Raw genomic sequence first — 17013 nt, 5'->3', positions numbered from 1 at the left:
AAGGTACATTTCTTCATTTCATTTTTCATTTTTCATTTCTGCTATTATTTTAATCTCCAATCTGTTATTTATCGGTTTAGATTTTTTAACACTTCGCTCACTAGCAGAAGACACTAACCAGTTTTAAATTCCAGTGGCGCAGATTGGGAACGTTGTAACACTGTTTTACAATGTGCCCCACTACAGTGCATCTGGAAGTGCTTTACTTTTTCCACATTTTGTTTTGTGAATACGGTCCCTGATTGATTCTTACTCTCATTGTTAAGTCTTGTTTGTGTTTTACACTGCATTTCTGAGCGCTCTCTTTGGTTTCAGTGTCATGGTTCTGATTTTCACCCTGGTTTCCTGGATTTCCTTTTGTTGTTTCTATTGTTTATCCTGTGATTGACCCTTTGCGGACTATTTGGATTACGATTGTGAGTTACCCCTTAATAAAACTGTGTTTGGATCTTGAACCCAAGGCTCAGAGCAGTGATTTGTTACAATTAGCAGGTTTAGGTGTATTTAATTAAGCTTAATTCTGCAGAGCTGCAGCTCCCCTGGTTAAAGTGGATTGAATGGAATAAACTTTTGAAATCCAGCATACATCACTAAAGAGAAATCTGTTATTTCACTAGATGTATGCATGGATTAATTGTTCAGTTCTGTAAATATAAAAATATATATATATATATCAGTGAAAGCGTTGTTTGAGTCACTTTACATTGTTGCTTTCTTTACAGAATTACCCACATCTACACTGACTGTGACACCAGACAGTCCTGTATTTACTGGAGAGACAGTCAATCTGACGTGTGTGATTGAGTCTTACATTAAATGGAGATATGAGTGGTATAAAGGCACAGACAGTGTAATGTTACAGACGTCTGATCATTACACTGTAAACAAAAACACTCTCACTATCAGAGGAGCTACTGAGTCTGATCAGGATCAGTACTGGTGTAGCGGACAGAGAGATGGAAGACCAGACTCATCATATTTAAGCTACCCTGTTTATTTCTCTGTGAAGGGTGAGTTGAATATCATTGTCCTCCTGAACTCTCTGTACACGTTTGATTATTTATTCAGTCTGATGATTGTTTCAGATGAAACAACATGTTGAATCACATTAAACCAGTAGTGAATCAGACAAAGGAGAGACCATCACTCTCCTCTCCACATCTCTCCTGTTTAACATCAGTGTTACACAAATACAGGAACTCAGCTGATCAGATCATGTTTTCTGACTAGTTCAATCAGTGGTGTTAAAACAATTTTTTAGAGGGGGCCAGATTTGATTGATTGGACACACCAGGGGACCGGATGCTACGGACAGAGAGTTGTGTTTAGGATGTAAAAATCTGTAAATATTTTAACAACCTTATTTTTAAAACCTAAAATTTTAATTAGGCTGTAATATTTTAAATGGCTTTATGGTCTTTAGTCTATGAACACATATATTTAATATAAATAGAAATGTGAATAATAATAATAATTATTATTATTATTAGAACCCTGCTTTTAATACAAATGTCTACATTAATAAAATAAAATTTGCTATTAATATCCTACATTCCTGCCACAGTAGTTACAGTTAGTAACTAGTAACAGTTTATTGGGCTACTACAGTAAATCCTTTGCAAATATTGATTTGTGGATTGAAAAGTATTCAAACTGGATTGTTGTCCCACAGTGTTCCTCCTGTCGGGTGGTTCCGCTTTTTGTGTGTTTAGGAATTCGAGCACTAAAGAATTTACAGCACTATGAGTTATCAAACTGTTGTCACTCTCATTTACTGATAGCCTAAAATTTAGTGCCACCTTGTGTTGACATGGTGAAACTGCATGATTTGTAAATTATGCGTGGCAGACCAAAAATAATATATTTCAATAGACAAGCTGCGGGGTGTTTGAAATTCATGTACAGTCCGGACTTTGGACACCCCTGAATTTACAGAAAGAGCTCCATCATCTTGTTTCTTCACAGATTTACCTACATCTACACTGACTGTGACACCAGACAGTCCTGTATTCACTGGAGAGACAGTCAATCTGACATGTGTGATTGAGTCTTACAGTAACTGGAGACAGAGAAATGGCCCAACAGGTAACCAGAGATTTGACCAGACAAATGGCTGGACAGATGACTGGAGATATGAGTGGTATAAAGGCACAGACAGTGTAATGTTACAGACGTCTGATCGTTACACTGTAAACAAAAACACTCTCACTATCAGAGGAGCTGCTGAGTCTGATCAGGGTCAGTACAGGTGTAGAGGACAGAGAGATGAAAGACCACAATCAACATATTTAATCTCTGCTGTCTCTCTCTCTGTGAAAGGTGAGCTGAATATCATTGTCCTTCTGCACTACACATACTGTATGATTATACATTTAATCAAAATACATTCACATTCTCGGATGTTACATTCACAGTTCACATAAATATGATTGTTACACTTCATTTGAGGGTTGAATTGTTTCATTCTCTTTTAACTTGTGAAACAGCTGTTCACAAGGGACTTGTTCTTTTCTTTTCACAATGTAATTCACAATTACATTGTGAATTTGCAATGAATATTCACAAAGTTGAACTGCTGCGGTTTACAACAATACTAAACTTACTAAACTGCACAAATACAGACATTTTTTTTTTAATTGCTACATGGAGCATTGGGATCACTAAAAGAGGGCTAAATGAACTCAGTTTTGTGAGAACTTCAAATTCAACCAAAAGCCCGGGTCACATATATACTGACTATTACAGAGAAAAATATAGCTGGCAGAAAGTGGAATGTTTCTCAGTGTGCATTTATCATTATGCCAGTTACACTAAAAGTTTCATTTATCCATTATTTAATTTCCTAACCAAATAGAAGCAGGTTTACAAGTCTTGTAATAATTAATTAATAATTAACTTTAATACACCTAAAGTTCTTAAAAGAATGTGCATGAAACCATTCAGTTGCAGAAGCCAAAAAAAAAAACAAACAACAACAACAACAACAAAAAAAAAAAACAGAACATCACCCTTCTCTTTACATCTCTCCTCATTAGTGTTACAGAAATACAGGAACTCACTGAAAGAACTCTGTCTTCTTTCTTCACAGATTCACCCACATCTACACTAACTGTGACACCAGACAGTCCTGTATTCACTGGAGACACAGTCAATCTGAAGTGTGTGATTGAGTCTCACCGTAACTGGAGACGGAGAAATGACCTGACAAATGACTGGAGATTTAACCAGAGAAATGGCTGGACACGTGACTGGAGATATGAGTGGTATAAAGGCACAGACAGTGTAATGTTACAGACGTCTGATCGTTACACTGTAAACAGAGACACTCTCACTATCAGAGGAGTGAATGAGTCTGATCAGGATCAGTATTGGTGTAAAGGACAAAGAGATAAAAGACCACAATCATCACATTTTATCTCTACTGTTTCTTTCACTGTAAAGGGTGAGTTGAAAATCATTGACCTCCTCAACTCACTCCACAACATAAACACACACAGAGTCCAGATTTCAGCTCAACAACAAACATGGTTATTTTGCTAATTTTATTCAAACTGGAAGCCTGATCACATTAAGAATGAGGATTGTGGTTGATAATTGTGGTTAATAATTATTGTGTATTGCACATTTTAGCAACTGTAGTCAGTCATTCTGTGGAGAACATCTGTATTCAGTACACTGTCCACATTACTTACATGTGCCTATGACTTGCTCGTACAGGGGGCCCAAGAACAATGAAAAAATACATATTTTTGTTATACTACAGGCTACCTACAACAGCAAAAGGACCAAAACCCCAAAAGACAATGACCAAATAAATGTAACAAATAATAGGATAAAAAAAGTCAAACTATTTCCATGTTTTCCACCTTTATATTTAAGGAAACCATGCTTCCTTTCTCCCGCTCTCTCTCACAAACAAACACAGTACAGACACACACTTGTGCCACACCTAGAGACGCACATGGAAACTTCTTGTCATCGCTGCCCCATGAATTTATCAGTACAATAGTTTTGCAGCTAAGCTACATGACATTTCTCAGTAGCGAGGTGGTAATGTTACTGTTTTTGAAGCAGTATTCACACATGCTTCAAATATGAAATGTTTTTTTGTTTGCTGGGGTGGTAATATTTATTATTAATAGGAAAAGAGGGCTCAGTAATTTGTTTTGCCTATGTCACAATAAGAGGCAAATACGGCCCTGGATATAGTAATTATCACGACAGGCCTAGCGTCAAAGGTATTTCCTCCCCTCTTCTCCTATGTGACATGACGGGCCAAATTAAAGGTTCATGAAATGCATTTTTTAAAAGATACTTTATGTTTCCTGACATGCACTAATTATCTTAGTATGTTTTCCATCAAAACATTCGTTCTATAGATATAAATGGTAAATCTGTAACGTCCTTCTTCTGATTTGAATGTTCTGTTGGAAGAGGCACATTGCAAGACTTTAATGTAAACACCCACAGCTATGACTGGCTGACAATTCTCAAAAAATTTTACTGCATTTTTAAGTTAAAAAACCATCGAGATGAGCTAATGGTGAAAAGTTGGTTATAACATTATTTTTATATCTACACCCACTGCATCAAAGGTTGCAGCGATAAGCACTGTAGCCATACACTCATGTCTAAAACATGATGCAATGCAATAGGGGTGTGACGAAACACTTATCCCACGAAACAAGAAGAGACACAAGACTGGGTTCACGAGAACAAGACGAGACAAGAAATTTAAATGTATAGGGAAATGGTCTTTTATTTAACTGGAAAAGACAAAATGCAAATGAACTTTATGAAATTAAACTTCCATTTTAATGAACTATATGCAGAAATAAACAACATTTAAATAAGAGCTTCACAATACTGGATAAATTGAGAATGCCAGTTGTTCTTAATAAATAGGACACCATGATTCTCTCACGATTCTGGAGGAAAAAAATAAAATAACGTGTGTCTCACTTTATTAAGACTTGTTTGACTATTGAAATCTCCTGAATGAATGATTCAATTACATCCTTTTTTTAAACAAGCAGTTGTCGCCACCTCCTAGCTGGATAAGTGTTACAATACATACAAGTCTTAAGATACTTTCGTTTTGATCGCTACAGTAGACAACAAGTGTTTATACCCAAACTATAAACTTTTATCCCAGTACTTCTGTTATTTAAATGTCTGTAATACAGAAATAATGATTATAATGTGGTTGAAAAAACTGTTTGTGTTGCTCTTTCTGGATCAGCAGCAGCAGCATAATTGCAGATTTGAATGTTTTTAACACCTATTTCACGTTTTGTCGCCGCCCATATCAGTGAATAGGCTTGTTTGAGATGAGCAAATTCTGCACAGAACCAATCACCGGTGATCACCGCAAGATGAATGCCGGTTAGAAATGTGTCCGAGTTGCGTCGGCCTTGCTCTGATGTCATGCTGACGTGTGCCAAAAAACCCTGTGAAGGCGAGGAGGCTGTGTCGGATTGAGCAGTCGTGCGCAGTAGCTCTCGATGGGTCGTTCTTATGGAGCTGTGACGTGATGAACGAATGACTCAAACGCGAAACCTTGTCAGATAAGAGGTGAGGTGAGCAAATAATAGACTAAAGACCCAGGTAAACAATTAATTAATATTTTCGGTTTCTTATAGCATTATAGTTTTGTTTTGTTTGAAGTGTGATCAACGTTTGTGTAAGCAGTAGATGTGTTAAGGAGGTAACAGGTAACATTTTAATTATATTTTGCTAAAATGAACGAAATGACTCGAAAAAACATTCGTTCATTTTGCTGAACCAGACTCAAAGGTCCGAGTCTGTAAAATGATCCGAACTTGATTGCCCTAGCAGCATAGCAAGTATGTTTGACGGACGTCGGCTGGGAAGTGACGACGCGACGGCCAGTTACGCGCGGGACGGAAATTCCGGCATTGTGTTTTGAATTTACGGTGGTTGACATAAACTGGTTTGTGACTGGATTGAGATGATTTCTGGGGTAAATGAGGAAGATGAAATGGAGTCAGATGATTGGAATTTAGTAGGTAGGAAAGGACAAGAAAAGAGAATGAGTGGGTGAAATGAAGCAAGGTTGGCGTATAGCCAATCCAGTAAAAGGGGATTAGAAGAAAACAGCTCAGATGAAGATGGTAGGGCTGTCCGTAAAAAGATTGGAAGAGAGCAATATAAAGTAATTATTAAATTTAGAAAGGAAGATGAACATGTTAACCTAAGTCCATTAGCATTGTCTAGAGAGCTGAAGAAAAAGTTAGGAGAAGTGGATACGGCTAAGACTTTGAGAGACGGAAGCCTGTTGATAATATGTAAAACTGAAGAGCAAAAAAACAAAGCCCTAAAAATTGATAATATATGTAAGAAAAAAGTGAATGAAAGGAAGATCTTGGGAGAAAGACAATTGAAACAGGGAGTAATAACGGGAATTCCAGTCGAGGAAGATCTAGAAAGACTCAAAGTTGACAGTTGACAGTTTGTCAGTTCTCTTGGAGTTTCAGGACCCTGTGCTTCCAGAAAAAGTCAAAATTGGATACATGAGCTTTGTAGTGAGGCCATATATTCCTCCCCAACTCCGTTGTTATAGATGTCAAAGATACGGACATATAGCAGCGGTGTGTAAAGGAAAACAAAGATGTCCTAAGTGTGGAGGTGATCATAAATGTGAAACTTGTGAAGAGAATGCACAAGACAAGTGCTGTAATTGTGGTGGGCAACATAGGGTAACATACAGTGGATGTAATGTAAGGAAGAGAGCTGTAGAAATTGAACAAGTGAAAGTTGTAAATAACATAAGCTATGCAGAAGCAATAAAGAAGGTACAAGAGCAAAGGAGAAGTGATGATATTGGCAAAGACATTTCGAGTCAAATGATTGGGCAAACAGGAGAGTGGCACAACACTGACAGTGGATAGACTGATCTTATTCATTGCATATGTAATTAATTGCACTGACCAAGTTAGACACAAAACAGAAAATTAAAATAATTGTGAAGGGAGCTGAAAAGTTTTTGGGTATAAACAATATATCTTGGGAAAACATCAATAAAAGACTGGAAGGTGATGGGAAGTCAGGAGGTGCAGGTGATAAGACAACTTGAATATTGTGCAATGGAATGCAAGAAGCTTGTTAGCAAATGGTCAAGAGTTTAAAGGTTTTCTAAAAGAGCTTAGAAAGAAACCAGAAATCATATGCATTCAGGAAACCTGGCTTAAGCCAATTTTGGATTTTAATGTTAAAGGGTATGATTGTATACGTAGAGATAGAGAGGACGATATTGGGGGAGGGTGTATAATATTTGTAAAACAAGGAGTGCAATATAATGTTATAGAAAAAGGAAAGAAGTTGGAGTTTATAGTAATAGAAATTCTGGGGGGGAAAGGAAATGTTAAAATTATACATTTTTATAATCCTTGTAAAAGACTATCACTAGAGGTGTTGGATGAACTATTTGTACATTTAGAAGGGAAAGTTATATGTTGCGGAGATTTCAATGCTCATAGTACACTATGGGACAATTGCAATGATGGGAATGGAATAGTGATTGAAGAATTAATGGAGATGAAGGAATTAGTATGTTTAAATGATGGTGGGGGAACAAGGGTTAATGTGAGAACAAGAATAGAATCAGCTATTGATCTTACACTTGTTTCAAATTCACTGGCGGGTATATGCTTATGGGAGGTGTTTAGAGAAACAACTATAGGAAGTGATCATTACCCTATAACAATTGAGGTAAATTTAAGCATAGAAAAATGTAATACAGGAGGAGTAGATAAATGGTTATTTGAAAATGCAGAGTGGGAGGAATTTAGGAGTATTAGTGAACAAGAAATGGAAAAAGAAATTGAAGTTAAAGAAGGGATTGATAAGGTTTATAATGATATTTGTAATGCTATATTGATATCAGCAAGTCTGACTATTCCAAAGAAGGGAGGTAGGAAAAAAAAAGAAGATTGTGCCATGGTGGACAAAAGAATGTGATAAGGCAATTAAATTTTGAAATAAAGCTTTTAAAATGTTAAAAAAGAATTATAGTTTTCAGAACTTTATTGAATATAAAAAGATGCAAGCAAATGTTAGGAGAATCATTAAAAATACAAAAAAAGACTTCTGGAGGAGGTTTTGTAACACAGTGGGAAGGGAAACAGAAATCGGTTAAGTATGGGGTATGATAAAAATAATGAATGGGATAATAAGAGAATTTGGGTATCCAGTATTAAAAGATGGAGATACAATAGCAATAAAAGATGAAGAGAAAGCAAGAATGTTGGCGGAAAATTTTGTTAAAATACATAAATCAGATAATATTAGTAAGGAGGGTAAAAGAGGAAGGGAAATAACATTGGAACAATATAAAGACTTAATACAGAATGAGGAATACAATAATGATCAATTAAATATGACATTTACAAAGGCAGAGTTAAATCGAGCTCTTAGGAAAACAAAGAATTCAGCTCCAGGTATGGATCAGATTTGCTATTTAATGCTAAGTCATCTCAGCGAAGTATCTAAGGATGTTTTATTAAAAATGTACAATAAATCCTGGGAAAAAGGAAAATTACCACAAGGGTGGAAGGAGGCGGTGATAGTACCAATACGCAAACCAGGGAAGGATAGTACAAATCCAGGAAATTATAGACCTATTGCGTTGACATCTAATATTGGTAAAATAATGGAAAAAATGGTGAATGAAAGGTTAATGTATCATGTAGAAACTAATAAATTATTATCCAAATATCAGAGTGGTTTTAGGAGAGGGAGAAATACAATGGATCCGGCTGTGTGTTTAGAACATGAGATAAGAAAAGCACAAATAAATAGGGAGAGTGTAGTGGCTGTCTTTTTTGACATAGAGAAAGCGTAAGACATGATGTGGAGAGAAGGGTTGTTAATTAAACTGTGTAAGTTAGGTATCAAAGGTCGAATGTATAGATGGATCAAGGATTTTTTATCAGGCAGAACACTAAAAGTGAGAATAGGAAACAGTTATTCAGAAAAGTTTGCAATTGAAAATGGTACTCCACAAGGAAGTATAGTAAATCCTTTATTGTTTTCCATTATGATAAATGATGTATTTGAAGATTTGGATAATGGGCTGGGGTTCTCACTCTTCGCTGATGATGGGGCAATCTGGAAAAGGGGAAGGAATATTGATTTTATTGTTAAAAAATTACAGGAGGCTATTAAGAAAGTTGAAGAATGGTCATATAAATGGGGTTTAAAATTCTCAGTTGATAAAACAAAGATAATGTTGTTTACAAGGAAGAAAATTGGAAACGAGGTGAAACTAAAATTATATAATCAAGAACTGGAAAGAGTAAAATATTTTAAGTTTTTGGGGATATGGTTTGATGAAAGAGTTACATGGGCGGTGCATATTCAGAATATAATAAATAAATGTAAGAAAATAATAAATACAATGAGGTGTTTAGTTGGTAGTGAATGGGGAGCAGACAGGATGGCATTAAAGGCAATGTATAGTGGATTGATTAGAACTGTGTTAGATTATGGTTGTGTGGTATATGGATCGGCTGCAGAGACGTCTCTTAAAAAGTTAGATAATTTACAGTATCAGGTATTGAGACTATGTACAGGAGCTATAAAAACTACTCCAATTACAGCACTACAAGTTGAAATGGGGGAAATGTCTTTGGAAATGAGAAGGGTACAGTTATCATTGAATTACTGGGTTAATTTACAAGGCCATAATCAAGAGCTTCCAACACTAGACACGTTAAAGCCATGTTGGGAAAAAGAGAGGAGGAAAACTAAAAGTTTTGGATGGTCTGTGATACAGAAAGCAACAGAACTTAAAATTAATCAATTAAATGTTAGTCCAACTGTTCCGTTACCAGTAATAAAACCTTGGTTACTTTCAGATGCTATAGTTGATTTTACATTGTTAGAACAGAGAAACAAGGGTAAGGAATGTAATTTATATAATGTGCAGACATATATTAATGAGTACTATAGTTATGTTCAGATCTACACAGATGCATCAAAGAGTTCAGACAACAAGATAGGAGTAGCATTTACTCTCCCAGAGTTTCATTTATCAATAAGGAAAAGGATCAGTGATGAGCTATCTGTTTATACAGGGGGAAATGGTTGCATTATTATTAGCAATACAGTGGATAGAAGAAATAAGACCTGCGCAGAATCGATCACCGCTGATCACCGCAAGATGCATGCTGGTAAGAAATGTGTCCGAGTTACGTCCGCATGGCTCTGATGTCATGCTGACCTGTGCCAAAAAACTTTCACGACGGCGAGGTGGCTGTGTCGGACTGAGCAGTCGGGCGCAGTAGCTCTCCACCGACTGCGCTGACCAAAAGCATGATGGGAAACGCCTGGATGATGACACAGCTTAATGCTCATTGGTTTAGACAACTGTGATGTTGCCGCTCTTTTCTAAAATGTTTTTTTTTTTTTAGTCTAATATCATGTGGTTATGTGTTTAAATTATGCATGATTATTCCCAAATCAGGCCCGTAGCCAGGGGGGGTTCGGGTGGTTCGAACGACCCACCCCATCCAGTCAAAGGTCTGGAATTTATGTACGTTTTTTTTTTTTTAAATAACAACGCACTATTAAAGCCATAAAAAGTATTAAATACCTTAATAAGTATAAGAAAAGTCAAACTGCAGCAGAGCGCAAATTTACTAGAGCAGATGCGTTTACTCGCGATCACTAAACAGCGGTGTGAGATCCAGAGTGAAGCGCTTGAATTCGGTGAAGAACACAATGACATGACGATTTAAACAAATGAAACAGCGCTGACAAACAGAAGAAACACTGTGCGCAACGATAGTCAGAATCATTTAATATGGATTATTTTTACTGTAACACTGACAGCACTATCATATTGCAGCAGAATTGTGGGACATATCGACATATATTATTATGTATACATGTATTAAATCTATTAAAGGAGTAATGGAATGTATTTACAGTATTTTGAGATTAATAGCGTTTGTGCATTTAAGACCACCGTTCTTCATACAAATACCTTTAAAGACATTTAATTAAATAACTTATTGCTTTAGGTATTTGTGTATATTTACTGAACAAGGTGATATCTTGGTAAGCACTTTGACAACATTGTAGTAAATATTTCTGGTGAATCAAAAATCATGCTTATTAAGATACCAGCACACATGATAATACAGCACAAATGCATGGTGCATGAGTAGTCTACAAAATGAAGTTTGAACCTCATTGCTAAATACAAAATAGGTGGGAACTAAAAAAAGGTCCACTTTTGGAAAAAAAGAACCCCCCCCCCTTCCGCTAGGCTGGCTATGGGCCTGTGCCAGTGTGATCTCTGCGTGAGATATGTGATTGTTGTCATATTTCTATAAAAATCTAAAATACACGTTTGTATTAAAGTAAAAATGGATGATAAATACGCCTTTTGTATGAAATTAAATAGCAAGCACTTTGAGTGTCTTGTTCATCATATTTATTTTCATATAAAAACAACAGAGCTGAAATTATATCATGTTTATCAGCAACACAGAACGTGAGTGTGATAACGCGATATCCGCCTTAGATCTCGTGGGTCTCTGTTCCACTTCGAGAGGTCCGAGAACTGTCCGTCTTGACTGCACTTTTTTCACTCCTCCCCTCACTGCAGCCGCCTACTCTCGCCTACATTTCAGGCGAGGCGAGGCGCATCTCAAACGAGCCTATTAACATGGGCAGCGACAAAACGTGCTTCTCACGCTCTACTGACACTCGCGATGTGAAACAGTCCTAATAGACATAGCTAAATTGTTCAGGAATAAGATCGCGTGGGTGTTTGAATTGAGATCTCGATCTTTTAAGGGTTAATGGTGCAGCTTTAATGTAAATGCTGCAAAATGTTTTACTATTTGATATCGTCACGAGATCTCGCGAGACACATCGGATCTCGTCACATCCCCACGATGCAATAAATGCAATCTCTCAAATCATTTCACCATAACCAACACAATGAAAACACAATGTAAATGTGATGAAAAATGTTTGTTGATGAGCTTTTTTCCCCATGACTGAATCAAGACGGCAGGAAACTACAATATTTTGTATTGTAGATGAACCTCTTATATGTGTAAACATCAGCACTTATTTGTGCCAGAAAAAAATTGTAAGGTTAGAAACAGATTAACGATCTAAAAATGTAATTTTTCCACCTTAGGCCCAAAATACCGTTTAATAGATATGGGTTTTAAATGGTCAATTTTTAAACAAATTTTATTTTATATGTAAAATAAGTTGGATAATACACAGTTACTATATTAACCAATTACTTCACTGCAAATCTATTTTATCTTTGTCTGCTTTTATTTTTAATAGGTTTACCCACATCTAAAGTGACTATGACACCAAAGACTGTATTCACTGGAGAGACAGTCAATCTGACGTGTGTGATTGAGTCTGATCACAGTGACTGGAGATATGAGTGGTATAAAGGCACAGACAGTGTAATGTTACAGACGTCTGATTGTTACACTGTAAATAGGGACACTCTCACTATCAGAGGAGCTGCTGAGTCTGATCAGGATCAGTACTGGTGTAGAGGACAGAGAGATGAAAGACCAAAATCATCACAGGACAGTAAACGAATAAATCTCTCTGTTAATGGTGAGTAAATACTGTGATACACACTCATCTGTTGTTCAACTTTACCAGCCACTACAATATATGCACTGATGCATTTAAAACTAATTATTTATCAGTTTAGTGGGCTTAAAGACACCTCCTTATGAGGCAAATAAGGTTTATTATAAAATGTTCTAGATGAGTAAATATTATCAGTGCTATCTTTGATCAAATTAATGTTATACCCAGCAGAGCACAGTGGGTAAAGAAGAATCCTTGAAATATTAGGTTTTATGAAATATTGTCAAATGTGATTTACGATCAGATCTGCATGTTTATGTTCTCCAGTCTCAGCAGCTTCATCTTCTTCTCTTCTGGTCACTGGTGTGGTTGTGTTATTGAGTCTTTGCCTGTTGATCTTCATCTCACTGGTGCTGCTGTGGAGATACAAGAAGAACAAAGGTGTGGAGAAGTTCATAACATTTTGTATGATTAATAAAACTGAACAGCAACAAATGGAAGATAGTGTTTATGAATAAATGAGAAGATCTAAATATCCACCTAAAGAGTCACTGTAATCACTGCAAATACTCTTAGTGCCCATAATGCTCTTTGTCTCTATTATAGATCAGCAGTGTAACATTAACCAGACATCAGACCCAAATCAATCTGGAGAATTTCAGATGGAAAACTTTCCTCTACAGTCTGGTCAGCCTTACCACAAAATATTTTGAAAAAAATAAATAAAAATAAATAAATAAATAAAAAAAAATAAAATAAAATAAAATTGTCCATTTAATAATAATCAGTTGGGTTAAATTCGGACCCCAGAATTCTTCAAATTATATTTTTGAACCACCCCTTTAAGCTTCATACATATTTTTTCCATTCAAGACTGCTTTGCTTTTTACCTTTTATACTCATTTGCTTGTTTGCTGTTCAAACCAGCAAATATCATTCATTAATGTTGACATGTTTGTTTTAGATGATCCGCAGTCATTTTCGGAGATCACATATTCAGAGGTCACAGTTCAGAAAAAGATTTCTGTCGATAAAGGTGAAAAAAAAACCTTCCTCATTACAGTTGGACAATAGAATCATTAGTCATTAACCAGTGACCTTGATGGTGCATGTTGCATAAAATAAAAAGACTTTCTTTTTTTTTTTTTTTTGCAGATGATACCATAGCAGAGCCAAATGAAGTGACATACTCAGAAGTCAGAACAAAAGTAAAGAAATGCAAAAGCAAAGGTGTGCAAAACTATGAACATTTCATTTTCATGCTGCTACAAATTATAATGACTCATTAAGTCTTGTGGCTTATTGAGGAAATGTAAAAATCATACATTTTATCATTATTTTATTGTTATTTTTTGTGTTCCTCAGGTGCTGATGCTGGAGTTTGTGATGCTCAACCTATTAGGAAAGAAGGTAACTAAAAAAATAAATTAATAAAATAATCAGAACACTTATTCTGTTACAAGTGTACAATAATTTCATAATAACTGACAGCAAGCTGATAATTTGCACTCGTTCGTACAGATAGGGAATTATATTGATTATTTTACACTGTAAACCTGCTTTGAGTAATTCATTGTGATCTTAAAACTGTAAATCATCAGCAGAATGAACTCAAATCAGAGGTGTGCATTATTCACATCACCTGCATAATGCATCATTTTGTATCTGTATTATCTGTTGAAAGGTCCCTGAGTGCAGTGAAGACAACAGACGACTAAAAGAGATTCACAGCAGCAGACACCATAACACTGGCATTGCTTAAGAAATGAATTGAAGTGAACTGCTTCTGCACATGCTTGACTAAAACTTTAGAGATACATATGCATATGGACTGTATTATCTGTACACATGCAAGCTAACAAATAAAACTATAATATACAGTAAAACATTTTACATGTGAGCACTTATGTTAATGAAGTGTGAGATTTATATTTAATAAATAAAAATACAAACAAAGTCAAACATGTGTATGTTTTCTTTGCATGTGTTTGTTATGCATGAATTGTTAATCTACTGTAGAAAAGTTTATTTTTTATTTTTTTTGGATTATGCAGTTGTTATGAACAAAATGAACAACATTTTTCTGGACAGTTCACTTGTCTGGTCTTTGTCTGATTCTTCTAATGCCATAAGTGTTTTGACTCGGAGCATTATGAAATCATGGTGTACAGGGCATCACTATTAGTGTAACATCTCTTTCCTGGGCTGGAAGACATGTTCGTGTCTTCAGTATTCTTTACCAGATATGAGTCATGCATATCACACAGATACTGATGAGGAAACTATGAATTAACATTAATGAAGGCCTGTTCATTTACAGTATGTGAGAATACCTTGGAGTCAGTCATAGTCCAGCAGATTATCTTGCAGTGGATTCCTGAAGTGGCACCTGACTCATATCTTGAGGACGTGTTGCTCCCAGAGAGAGATGATCATCATCTTTCTACAAAGAAGGACTAGAAGCTATAGAACGAATTCTAACTTTCGACAGGCTGCTCTTCTGTTCCGGTCTCCATAGGAACCTATCCAAATTGCTCCAATCTGTTTTTACTTTAGCTAACGTCGGCAGCTTCGTGTCATCTACACACTCATTAAACTTTCAGGAGCGAGACACTTACAAATGACGGTCATTGCAGAGTGATGGCGCTGTGGAGCCATGTGCTTTTTAAAAACATTTTAATCGGTTTAACAGTACATTATGAACTCGGAATATAAACTCATTTGACTAGAAACACTGGCGACCGGAAATGCATCCTTCAGGTTAAAAGTCGGGTGTGACTTCCGCGTTTAGGAAAAACGTCTATAGAATTATGTTTAAGCAGACTTTGAAACTGAAATTCTTAAAATAAGATGCATGATAAACAAAACAAAAACATACCAGAAGAACACCATCAGCTCCAATGTGTTGTAAAGTGATGATACACTCATTCAGAACATAGAAAGATTAAGCAAGATACAGAAATTAATTATTTATATTATTAAAGTATATACAAGCATGTAAATGTTCAGAGAAGTTCAAACTGGAACACAAGAAAAAAATAGAAACAGAATAGAAAACAAGTACTTTATAGTGCTAAATATGCTTCACAGTGTATGGAAGTAAATACATATGTGATGCGACCTGGGAAAACCCGTCGGATGTGGATGTCACGTTGGGGTGTTTTCAGGAAATTCGAAAAATTTTGTCAAAATTAGGTTTTCATTAAATTATTATTCTATAACATCTTGTCTATCATCTCTGAAAATATCTTGGTGAAATTCACTTGTTTAGGGCAGAAAAATAACCATTTATTGCAGCAAGCAGAAATGACTGTCATTCTCTTATGCTAAGAAGGAGCTGCTGAGGTGTTTTCCCTTAACACCACAAAAAACAGTTTACCTATCAAAATAAACCACGTAACATATTTAGTACAGGCGTATCAATTCACATTCTCCGCCAGTCCTGTTTAAACCCCTGGTGAAAAAAACAGCATATGCTGGTAGGTATGTTTTGATGCTGGAATGCTGGTTAGGTAGGTTTTGATGCTGGTTTAAGCTGGTCCTTTGCTGGTTTATGATGGTCCTTTGCTGGTTTATGATGGTCCTTTGCTGGTTTATGCTGGTCCTTAGCTGGTTTAAGCTGCTTCTTTGCTGGTTTTTGCTGGTTAAGTTGCTGGTCAAGGACCAGCATAAATCAGCTAAAGACCAGCATAAACCAGCAAAGGATCAGCTTAAACCAGCATCAAAAACTACCTAACCAGCATTCCAGCATCAAAACATACCTACCAGCATATGCTGGTTTTTTTTCACCAGGGACTACGGCACGCAAAGTTTTTTTTTATTTTTTATTATTATTATTATTTTAATGTCGTGAGATGGCGGAGCGCAACAATGCTAAAGTACTGCAGCTGCTCACTTAACCGATCTTACTCGTCTCAATCTGCTCAATTTGCTCAATTCTGATGATGTCAGTGCCCTAAACGATGTTATAACGTACTATTTCACATCCAGAGATGAAGGATCGGATGATGAAGTTACTGTAATATTTATTGGGTTCTATCTCTTTTTTTTTTATAACACTGGGCTAAATAAGATCACAATTCCTTAACTTGCTGCCACCACCTTTTTTTAACCTGGTTAAGGTCCAGGGTAGAGAGTCTGAGCGACCACAACTAAAATAAAGAAATAGGAATATCTTTATTAACACATGACTAAATTTAAATCAGACTAGGCATCAAACCTCCAACAGCAGTATAAAAAATACATCAAGGACATACTATAAAAAAAGCCCCACAATTCACAAAACTCCACTCATAGTGCATATACCACTTCATGTCGACACACGTGTGTTAAAGTTAAAAGAGCACAACAAACGTGAAACCTCACACGTGTACTGCTGCAAGTTTTCTACACAGGTCTTCACACAATTGA

General features: G+C 36.0%; 1 protein-coding gene across 1 annotated transcript; it reads left to right on the top strand.

Annotated features, from left to right (window-relative positions):
• Positions 1–722: 722 nt before the first annotated feature.
• Positions 723–14534, top strand: LOC127158543 (basement membrane-specific heparan sulfate proteoglycan core protein-like; the record flags this gene model as incomplete). The annotated part of the gene is made up of 11 exons (XM_051101625.1): positions 723–1010; positions 1966–2055; positions 2122–2319; positions 3089–3442; positions 12337–12624; positions 12931–13044; positions 13210–13290; positions 13568–13639; positions 13759–13833; positions 13969–14013; positions 14288–14534. Coding segments are annotated over 11 exons (1613 nt in total), but the record flags the coding sequence as incomplete, so codon positions are not given.
• Positions 14535–17013: the final 2479 nt, after the last annotated feature.

The sequence above is a fragment of the Labeo rohita genome, unplaced genomic scaffold (assembly GCF_022985175.1).
Source record: "Labeo rohita strain BAU-BD-2019 unplaced genomic scaffold, IGBB_LRoh.1.0 scaffold_1551, whole genome shotgun sequence".
Lineage (NCBI taxonomy): Eukaryota > Metazoa > Chordata > Actinopteri > Cypriniformes > Cyprinidae > Labeo > Labeo rohita.
This window is presented reverse-complemented; position numbering and strand designations above follow the sequence as displayed.